Source organism: Drosophila virilis, chromosome 4 (assembly GCF_030788295.1).
Source record: "Drosophila virilis strain 15010-1051.87 chromosome 4, Dvir_AGI_RSII-ME, whole genome shotgun sequence".
Taxonomy (NCBI): Eukaryota; Metazoa; Arthropoda; class Insecta; order Diptera; family Drosophilidae; genus Drosophila; species Drosophila virilis.
Genome location: NC_091546.1, coordinates 23,224,048 through 23,235,164, shown reverse-complemented (window position 1 = coordinate 23,235,164; position 11,117 = coordinate 23,224,048). Strand labels below are relative to the sequence as shown.

Here is an 11,117-nt window from a genome sequence, read left to right as displayed (position 1 = left end):
AATGCAAGGAATTATGGAGCCGTGTAAGATAGTGCGTTAGTTAGTCGTAGCGTTAGATAGTTAGTGCTGTCCTAATACTTGAATGAAACTTTTCTATCTAAAGCAACAACAATCGTAATTAGCTTAAATTGTTGTCTTCTGCTTAACTCACGCAATAATCACAGCTGCAAATTTTCTTTTGACTTTTCTTCTCAGCAATATATCATAATAATATATGTATATGCAGGCTACGCACAGCATATCATAGGTATGTATATATATATAAATGGGTCTGCTCAATCCTAATTATATAGTCCATGAAGTAGTTTGTTGTCAACTAGTTGATCAACTGCAATAACTAAGCTGGGAAATCAGTTTCCTAACTCTTGTTTTTTTTTTTTTTTGGTGTGAAAATGTTAGTTTTTCTTGTTCTTGTTGTATTTGTAAGTTTAAGGCCACTTAAGTACGCTTTACGATTCGATTAAGTGCGGTTTGATGATATTGACTCTTTCACCATCAAATTTGATCCTCAAGTGCCGAAATTCATTTTGCCAAATAGGCCGACTTTAGCTTTTGATACTCCAGTATGCGTGAAATGCCATATTCCTGCAAGATCAACACAATAAAGAATTAGTTTATTCGCAATATTATGATAAATACAAAATTAATATTGCTCGAGACAGAAATTATACGAAAAATTAAACCACTTTTGGTATATTGAAATAAATTGCTAATCAACAACTAATCTAATCTGTTTAGCTATAAAAACTATTATATATAGATCACAATTTGTTTAACCAAAACCTAGTCTAAAAAAACCTTGATAGTTTTTAGATTAAGTACATTTTTTCATAAATCAAACACTCGACAGTGAATATAAAGACCTTGATTCAAACATGTTCTCAGAATTAAATGTCTTTTTGACAAAATAGTTTAGATAAGAATACAATTTGACCGATTTACGAGTGTGTTATACAGGAAGTATTGCCGGGAAAAGTACTTACCCATATATTTGATAATTCAATATGACATAATAAGGGTAGGACCAATAACAATATAATAATCTGTGCTAATAGAATATGTGATAGGATTACGTAAATTGTCTAATATATTTCCAGAGAATTAGGATATAAAAATCCAGTCTACAACCGATCAATAAAGACGTATAACCTCTTGCTTTAAGCATATTAAATATTCTTAGAAAGAATAATATTTTGGTAAATTTTTTAACAAAATTAACTTGTAATGCTCTTCCCATCTAGTTTCCCTATGTTGACCTGCCGCAAATTAGTAATACAATGAGTTTTATAAATTTTCCAAATGTATTCTTATATATTCCTATATATATATATATATAGCTATGCTTATTATAACACTTACCCAATAACCAAACTCAATGGCGGAAGTAACATTAACCACGGACCAGAGGCTCCAGAAGAGATGTGAGAGCATTGTGAATAGCCGTATCTCGGCATCGACCGTATCGAGCTCTTCGACATTGGGTTCGTAATGCTCATCATCATGATATTTCTTTAGATAGTTGACAATAAAGTCGCGTCGCTGCTGAGCCGTTGCATATTGCTCTTTATAATGGTGAAAGTAGGGGAACTGCGGATTGGTATAGTCGAATGTCCATTCGATGAAGTGATTGGCCAAATCGAAGCCCCGATAGTTGTAGGCGCAATATTCAAAATCAATGATAATGAGATCCGGCTCATGATCGGACATAAAACTGGAGTCCAGTGCAGAATCATCTGTGGTGTCCAATTCGGCGCATGGTGAGGCGCTTGGCGATTTGCTATATGCGAATGCGAACAATTTTTATTTGACGGCGGAGGGGGAGAAATTTGATTAGTTCAATTTGCAACAGATATAACATAATATGGCATGGATAACCTGTATGTATTTGGTAATTTGCTTAGGCCGATTTTTACAACCAGCTCAATAAATTTTTACTCAATTTCACGACCGCAGCAAGGGGCCATCTAGAATTTAAGGTAGTTTTATATCGGCAAGCGAGCACACATTGATCTATATGTATATATAATATATAACTTAAGGACTAATTTAGCAATTGGCAAATAAATACTGGTTAGCGGCCAACAGAGAAGTATGGAGGTTAGCACAAAACTATATAGTATTATATACAACTTACTTGTCATCCGTATCCAAATTGCTGTTGCCATCCAGGCTGTCGCCCAGGGTCTCATCAAAGTTGGATCTATGGCAGAGATAAGACTTCAATTAGTATACATAGTTTATTGATTAATTCTATTCGTTTAAGCCCACCGCAAGATGCTTATGGATTCCCTTGGTGTACGCTCTTGCCCACTGCTCGATTGCCTTAACAATATGTTGCCCTCCTGCAGATCGTTGTGGCAAAAGACAACGGGATAGGCGCCGGCATCTATCACCGATCTCAGCCAGGCTATCTCCTGCACGTAGTTAATGGAGCGCATCAAATTCCGTTGCTTTTGCAGCACTGTCGAATTGGGCTTCGATTCAATCTTGCCCTTCACAATGCTCTCCAAACTGGCCAGCCAACGATCCATACAGTTCCAGATCCAATCCGGTTCCTTGGACATTGGTATATTCAGGCTGTGTATTTCGCCCATTTTCTCAGCGATCTTCATCGAAATGCGCGCATCGCCCAGCTCTGTGGTTGCCAACGGACGTGCCTATAAAACATATGTGTATATATCGAACTTTTATTTATGTAATTTGATATCTATTAAATTGTAAGGCAGACCAGATTAATCTGTCTAATTTGCATCTGCCTATAAGTATTGAAATTCAGCAAGTTAATAAAGAGAAGATCGATTATGGAAACTAGCCTACTTCCAAATATTCCTGAACAATATCCAGTACTATTCAGAAGTAGTATCAAGCTATTCCTCTGATTAACTTTGGTCTTATATAATATGTTGTCCAAAGGTAATACCTAATCATAATTTTATATATTTAAGCATGTCTATATTTATCTTAGACTCAACAAAATAACAGTCTCTCACACTAACAGTCCGTAGCTTCTACGAGTTTTATACAAAAATGGATGGTATACAGATATTTACAAATAACATATTTACGAATCTTGCTTATTCTTTGTAGAATTAGCTATATATTCTAAAATTTCTAAAGAAGAATATCAATATATGCCCTATACTGAACTGTAAAACTTCTCGAAATTCATTAATACCAAATATTCCTGATCAGTGTCAACTGCTTTCTATTCTGGCTGAGTTTCTTATCGAACTTCCACATTTTGTCTGGCCAAGCTTAAAGGAAATTGTCAGAGCTATTTTCCTTTCCAACCCACCGGTATATACTGCTCGATGCGTCCACCGGGAAAGATGCCATGCAGCTTGGGTCCAAAATTGCGCTCACTTAGCAAGGCAAACACCACGGACTCGGTGATCATGCTCTCCAATGCATGATCGCCATGGGTTTGTCCATAGATGCGCAGTAGAACCTGTTGATAAGAATTAATTATCAATATTTGCATACCAGACTAACAAGTTTTGGGCGACAGCATTTTATTTTTGGACGTGCCGATCGACCGACCTACCTCACGTGGTTCCTGCTTGGGGGTGTGCAGCCGCCTCAGCAAACTCGAGTCGCCGCTGTCGCTATCGAAGCGTCGCCGTTTGTTTGCCTGCTTGGCGCTTAGCGCTGCGTCGTCATCATCGTCGGCGACAGACACGGGTACAGGGGTGGGGCTGCTGGTTTCATCAACGCCCACAACCACAGTTAGTGCCAAATTTTCGGCCGCCTCCGGGGCGACAGCAGCTGCCGTGTAGCTGTTATTGTTATTGTTATTGTTATTGTTGCTGTTGTTGTTGTTGTTGTTGTTGTTGTTGCTATTCTTGGCAAATACCGAAGCGGCTATGACGTGCTTGCCAATGCTGACGTTGGCATTTCCTTGCTGCTGTTCCACCTCCAACAATTGCTGCTCATCGAAGTCATCCAAGTCGGGCAGACTTACGTAATACAAGAAATTCGAGAGGCCGCCACTAAAACGAAATAACAAAATAAAAAAAAAAAACAGTTCGAATTTCAATAATTTTGTGGTTATTGCATATAAGACCTCTAGAACTCACCTGATGCGCTTCACCACAAGCTGTTCTGGGGTAACCACCTTCCAGCGTCCGGTTAGATAGTCGCGGCAAATGCGAGAAGCCGCTTGGCGAATTTCCTCGAGTGTGGCCTATTTGGATTTTTGCCAAGAGCGTCAAATCCAAAAGAGAGAGAAACAGAGAAGAGAGAGCATGCGTTAAGTTACGGAGAGCGGCAATAAATGCTTCATGTTTTTTTTTTTTTTTCAAATTGACAAAACAAATGTTCGTACCCGTGCCCGGGAGGGGCTTTTGGGGATGATGTACTAAATATAATAAGTATTTGCATGTGCTTAAAATGGCATATATAGTTTTGAAGACAACAAATAAGCAATGTGTTTTTAGAACAACTGCAAGACCTTGAGCCTGCTAGAAAACATTTTGGTACAAATTATCATGTACTATATATAATACACGTATCAATGAGCTAAAACAAGCGCGGCATGTTGACTGATGTGAACTAAAACCGCAGTAAATTTATTTATAAACAGCTTATAAAACTTTAAATACCGGTTGTGGTACCTCAAATAACTAAAACAAAAAAACAACAAGCTTGCTACCTACTTGACATGTACCTAAGTGCTAAGTATATTATGGAAGTATATAGTATAGCTAGTAGTAAAGCGGACATACAAATAATTATACCTAAACAATAATGAATAAATACAATTTTGCTTATAGAAAACAAACACCAAAACAGAAGTAAGCTATAAAACTAAATCTGAACGACTTGTACCAAAACGTAGGTACTTTGATTTCTAAATTATTCCAGAATTAGATGGTAAGACTGAACTTAATCGAAAAATTGTTCCATTATTGTAATGTACTTAACAATATGTAAATATTATTAAGAAAACTTTGGTACTATCACAATATGTACCAGAAACAATTGGGGTTTATTACGAAACAAGCAAAATGGTATTAAGAATCTTGGTAGACAACTGTCGTGTACCAAAAAGGGACTGACATGTACCCAAAGTTAGAAAGAGATTTAAAAAATGTACATTTTTAAGGGAAAGTGCAAATAAATTATTTAAAAAAATAAAACCCTGCAGTAATATACTATATAGTATTTTATAAATACTTGTGGTTAGCTTACATTGCGTCGAAAATGTTGCCAGATATGTTCATAATTACAACGAGGGCGTTTACAACAATTCTCATCAATTTCTGGTAATTTTTGCTGCTTTTGACGACGAGTTTTGTGTTTATTTAAATGTTTACGTTGTCTCATACTACGCGTATTATGTTTAACAAATGTTCAATAAAGATGTAAATATATATATATATATATATATATATATTGGTATATATACGGTATATAAGTGTAAATCTAATTATATAAAATCAGATGTCTCAATTCCGTATGCACGCAAGTCTTAAATGTTGTTCCGAGTCAAGTCGAATGTTCCTCACAGCTGAGTGTTCAATAATAAACTGAAGCAAAGTACAACAAAACTGACTCATCGACGCCCCGAGATGTGGCCCCTTGCTCTCTCTCTCTCTCTCTCTCTCTCTCTCTCCCTCTCTCTGTTTTTCTCTCTGTCTCTTTGTGTTGATGGTTTTGTGCAGCACCACCACAGCCCTTGCCTTGGGGTTGCTAGGGCAAGGCATATATTTACCTAGAGACCAGAAACTCGACTGTAACTAAGAAATACGTCAATCGGTGCTCGAAAACGAAATATTTGCGTGTTGTGATTCAGAACAGATGTTTGAGTTCTCTGAGACAGGTAAATATACTAGATTGAACTGGTTTGCTGGCAATAAGTTTAAGTCTAGTACCTACTAAAGATAAGATTGGTTCTTAAGCACCTGTAAATATTGTTAACAGGCTTAAACATAGGACCTTGTTGTCTATATTTAAGTCCATTGCGTTCGTTGACCCGTGTTACATACTGGCACCTGTTCAAATAACTGTCGTCAAAGATGCCTTATCTCTTATATTCTTGTCTTTAATTACCTTCAGTTAGTTTATTTAATATTCAATTTGTGTACGTTTTGGGCGATATTACTATAAAATTAGAGCTACCTACAAATGGAATTATCTAGAAAACAAAAACAGAATTTTTATTTTTTTCGACTTCAAAACTATTTAATCATTTATTTTATGTATTTGAGAAAGTCCCTTCAGAAGAATACATCTAATTAAATTCCTTTCGCTTAATTTTATAGATTAGAATCAGCTCGGATATTATATTTGATATATTTGATTTATTTTTGCAACTTTTTATTGTATATATATTTATATTTTCCCTGGTACCTAATCAGCAGGTATGCAATTATTTACGAGATAAAGGTACTCAAAGCGGTGCAACCCTTCGAGATTTTATTTCTCTCTCTCTCTCTCTCTCTCTCTCTCTCCCGCTCTTCGATTTTCTTTCTATCCCATTTCCACCCTCTTCAAAACTGACTCTCACGCTCTCTTATTTTACGTTCTGTTTCTCTCGCAATTGTTTAGGATCTCTTGCTTTTACAGGAACAATCTGGTTCATTATTCAAAACTTTTTACAAATATGTCAAATTTATACTCTTATCTTACATTTGTTAAGATCCTCATTTATTTAAATTTTAAAGAGGAGTTTTTCTTTTGATTTATCTTCCGTCTTTATCAAATAAAGAATGAAGCCAGTTCATTTTCGATCGGATTTGGAGACTAAAAATAAAGTCCATTTAAAATAATACTTATTTCATCCTTTTGGATTTGATTAAAATATCAAAATTATCTGAAAATTATCGTAATAATTGAAATAAAACTAGTTTAATTATTAACTCTCAATGCACACAACTTTCCCCCAACACACAATCACACATATACACATTTATATTACACACAGAGAAACGCGTTCGTCGTGGAATTTTCCACGCAATCATCGCAACAAGAAAATCTTCCATTTACGCACAAAGCAAAGGTCTTATCAAGTGGGTGAACATAATAAGAAGGTCAACACTACAATAAATACTTTATAAAAGAATAAACAAATCCAAGAATCGTTTAAATAACAAATGAAGCATAATGAAAATAAAATGCTGAAGAACAAAAGAAAAATGCACTAATTGCAAATTATGCCCAAATAATTGCGAATTGAGCAACAGGAAAAACTAGATGCCACAGAGATTTATGCCAGCACGTGGTAAGATACACCAAACAGCGTTTTAATCGCATCACGATTCGTCGCCCCACGGGGGCCCAGATATATTTAGTTAGTTAGCATGGTTAGTGGTATTACTCGATTCTACCATTTGAAATGCAATTCACAACAACAGCAACAACAAGAACAGTAAGAAAACTGTTGTATTAGCTGAGCGATAAGCGGTTCCGGAGCTTATCAGCCACAGCTGTCGAACTTATCAACAACCATTTCATAGGACGCCTCCCAAACTACAGAGATGCGCGTACTATGCGCTTGTATTGTCTCCCAGAATCAATAGATTTGCAGATTTAAGATTTCAGTTAGTGCCAGAGGGCATTGAACAATGTTTCTGATAACAGCATGTTAGTTAAATTATCTTTGTCTTTTGCCACCGACTGTGCAATACTCTGCCTGCGTCGTGATTACAGTGACTCGACAACTGTAATCTCTCGGCAGTCACTGTCAAACTGTCAGAGATCTGGACTTACGCGAAATATGTTTCGATCCCGTCAAATTGCGAGCAAATAAATAATTCATTAGATATAAACATTTTTAACTTTTTACTCAACATTAAAATGTAAACTTAAATGTCTTATGCTAGAATTTAATTTTATTTGCTTTTGGCTAAAAATTTGTCATACAATCATATAAAAAGTGCTTTTGCAAGTTTCAAATCCGGTTTTTACTTAATATACCGCCAAGATTTTTATTATATTTTCAATTAATATACAAATCATTCGATTTCACAAGAAAACGTTCAGTTTTGAAGATATTTCAAACTAGTTCAAGCCACAAATCTCTTCAGAAGTAGCTACTCATATTGTATTTTATGTTTTATTATGCGGCTAATCATCCGGCTAATATATAGGTCAATGTGAATTGGTAGCTCCCAAAGTCTGCCCAGGGTCTGCAAATATTTGCCGTTGATAAGCCGAAAGACCATGTTGAAACGCGAAAAATCCGATAAGATTTGCTCGACGAGCGCGTGTTAAACAAGCAATTAGCAAAAAATAAAAAAAATACCAAATAACTTATATTAACACCCACTCAAATAGTGCATTTGATATTATCTATAAGAGCTATCGAGTATAGGGTATAGAAGTCGAGCTTATCGCAATTCACAAGCGCTTTGTACTACATTGTTACCAATCTATTTCACAATATCATCAAGCCATATACCATATAGCCAGACCAATAGACATACATATATCTGGCATAGTTGCTATTTATTAAAACTGAATGACTCTTGCTTTTTGCCACTTAGTTATCTTGCTCTAAATTGAATGAAATGCCATATAAATTATATGTATATATATATACAATATTTGCTAAATACCTTTTAATGGGTATGCAAATAGCATTAGTTCAAATTATAATTTGATAACAAAATTAATTGTACTAATATACAAATAACACCTTATCTATTTTTTTATAAAAATTATCAGAGATTTTGGGCTTATTCTTCGAAATTCCACTTGAATTTGTGGAATTTGTTGTGATAAATTAAATTCAACTACGTTCATCTGCATATGCCCCTGCTGTCTGTAAATGTGTAGGGTATATTTTAGTATTTGGGATTTTTGTGTAAAATCAGCAGATCAGGTTCACGAACCGTGAATTTCCCAGCCTCATATTTAAAGATAAATACCTGATTTTTGCATCAAAACGAAACCTTTTTTTTAATTACGGCACTTTGGATTTTGCACATGGTAAACTCTGTCTCTCTGCCTGACTTTCTCTCTCTCTCTCTCTCTCTGTCATACACATTTATTCATATAATAATGATTAAATATGATATATCGCATTTCAGGCTCCGATAAAATATGTGCTAAACTAAACATTAGAATATGCTGTTAAACATATAAATGAATATTATTATTATTATTAGAAATAAACGAGTCACAACCCAAATCGGACTATATATAAGCTGAATCATTTGATGCATAAGCACTTAAAAGAATTCACTGGAATGCCTTTGGGTGGGAAGTGCGCCAACAATAGCTCAATAATTACGTTAACAGAGAACTAACAGCAGCAACGCTGCGGGGGAATCACATGCGCAAACATGTATGTGTGCGTGTATATGTATATGTTTGTATGTAGATAGTAGATACTACGTGTTTAGAGCAATTACCTGGCTACAACTGTGCGTCTGCAGCTCGCCTCGCAACTGCGCAGCAGCAGCGGCGGCACGTGACCTGTTGCGGCGACTCTGCCAGCTCCAGCGACAGTTGGCAGCGGTTGGCGGGGGCGGGGGCGAGGACGGGGTGCGGTTAATGCTCGTTAGTCTGTGACTGAAGCGGCGGGGGGTGCCGGCACGCAGAGCCACCTGTGCGGCGGCCAATGCGACGAATGACTGCGACACGAGCTTTACGCAAAAAAGATGGCAACAAGTGAAAAAATAATTATAAAAAAAAAAAAAAAAAAAAATTGAAATGCTTATCAAGAGCAGGCAACGAGTTGTGTTAGAAAGAGAACAAGCGTCTACAATGTATAAAGGCAACGGGCGATAAGCCCTCTATGAACGATCCGCAAGGAATCCGACAAAAAACGTGGAATCACCATAAAAAAAAAAAAACGAAATCAAACGAAACAACGGAAAAACCTTGAATGACGAACAAGTCGAAGCTTAAATACCCTTGACTATTATGACTCGCTGTCAGATAGGAGCAACCACTAATGCTGCGTGCTGAATTTTAGTTTATTGTTTTAGCTAATCAAGTGCTTTAATTCTATTTGATCAGGCAATAAAATTGTAAAACTCAAGATAATGGTCAAAGTTACGTTTTCCGCAAATATATTTAACCTATGAATGTAGAGAATATTCCAAAAAATATGAATTCAATCAGGAAGTATGCAAACTATTCCACAAAACCTTATTTCTAGAATTCTAAGATTTATATAAAGCTAATGAAAAATATATAATTTAAGCGTTTTAAGGACTTCATGGAAATTAAATGTGCAAGAAATAACAACAAATAAATCATCATATTTAAAACCAAAAAAAAAAGGTAAAAACAAAATAATGTATAATAACAAAGAAATTGGGCAACACAAGAAATATGATTGCACTCTGGCAACACTGGCGCAGGCGTCACGAAAAATGCGAAACTTCAAGACAGCTTACCTAAACTGTACACTTTTTAAAAGTTATGCCTTGTGATTGCGCAAATTTTAGCTGACAAAAGTGCTAACAAAGTCAGTAGACTTCTCAGGTGTTTTCAAGGGCCCTAAAGAGTCGGAGATTGCGATGACACACCAGGCAAGTCAATGTACGCGAATTACGTAGAATATGAAAAACGATGAAGCGGCTACCAAAAAAAAAAAAAAAAAAAAAACGAAAACAACAACAAAACGGATTTGAAAAGCATTGTGCATTCTCTTACCGTTTGCAAATTGTTGGACATCTTGTGGCTAGCTGCACACACTCTCGCTCTTTTTCAGCCGTCCTCGACACGATGTCCGAAAGGTAACGTAACAACTATGTGCGTGTGTGTGTGTGTGCGTGCGTGTGTGTGTGTGTGCGCGCAAGTTTCTGTGTGTTTCCAATTTGGTATGTACGTATTTTATTCACACAAGCACTGACAACAATAATTACAATTGCTATTTACAGACACTTTACACTGCGACGTCACTTTTAACTAAATATAATTACAATAATTATAGAAATAACTAGACGGATTGTTGACTATTTCTGTTTGCTTAACGGTTTCACTTTGCACTGCTTTCCGGTTTAACATCCACTCGCGCCCACGTTTCAACTGCTACTGCGATCGGAGCTTTTGGTTGAGAGCGGCAAAGAGGACAGCGATTGCGATTTTTGCTTGCCTGCTCTTCTTTATCTTATCACTTGTTTTTGCAATGCGCGTTGGCTCCCGCTTTACATTCGGATTTG

General features: G+C 36.2%; 1 protein-coding gene and 1 long non-coding RNA gene across 5 annotated transcripts; one reads left to right on the top strand and one right to left on the bottom strand.

The window, feature by feature from the left end:
• Positions 1 to 365: 365 nt before the first annotated feature.
• LOC6628213 (choline/ethanolamine kinase) lies at positions 366 to 10,972 on the bottom strand. Of its 4 annotated transcripts, none has more exons than XM_032437617.2 (9): positions 10,609 to 10,966; positions 9,357 to 9,590; positions 4,077 to 4,183; positions 3,545 to 3,989; positions 3,296 to 3,448; positions 2,269 to 2,657; positions 2,135 to 2,200; positions 1,360 to 1,777; positions 366 to 585 (listed from the first exon to the last, which is right to left on the bottom strand). In XM_032437617.2, the coding sequence occupies exons 1-9, from the start codon at positions 10,627 to 10,629 to the stop codon at positions 523 to 525; spliced, it is 1,896 nt and encodes a 631-aa protein (XP_032293508.1). In that variant the 5' UTR covers positions 10,630 to 10,966; the 3' UTR covers positions 366 to 522. The 4 variants fall into 4 exon arrangements, with proteins under 4 accessions (XP_032293508.1, XP_032293509.1, XP_002051059.2 ...); XM_032437619.2 differs by lacking the exon at positions 366 to 585 and adding an exon at positions 1,876 to 1,964 and having other exon boundaries at positions 1,639 to 1,777; positions 10,609 to 10,972; XM_032437618.2 differs by lacking the exon at positions 9,357 to 9,590 and having other exon boundaries at positions 10,609 to 10,962.
• On the top strand, positions 936 to 1,968 carry LOC116651379 (uncharacterized). Its single transcript, XR_004304352.2, has 3 exons — positions 936 to 1,018; positions 1,098 to 1,877; positions 1,954 to 1,968. It is a non-coding gene; the product is annotated as an uncharacterized lncRNA (long non-coding RNA).
• Positions 10,973 to 11,117: the final 145 nt, after the last annotated feature.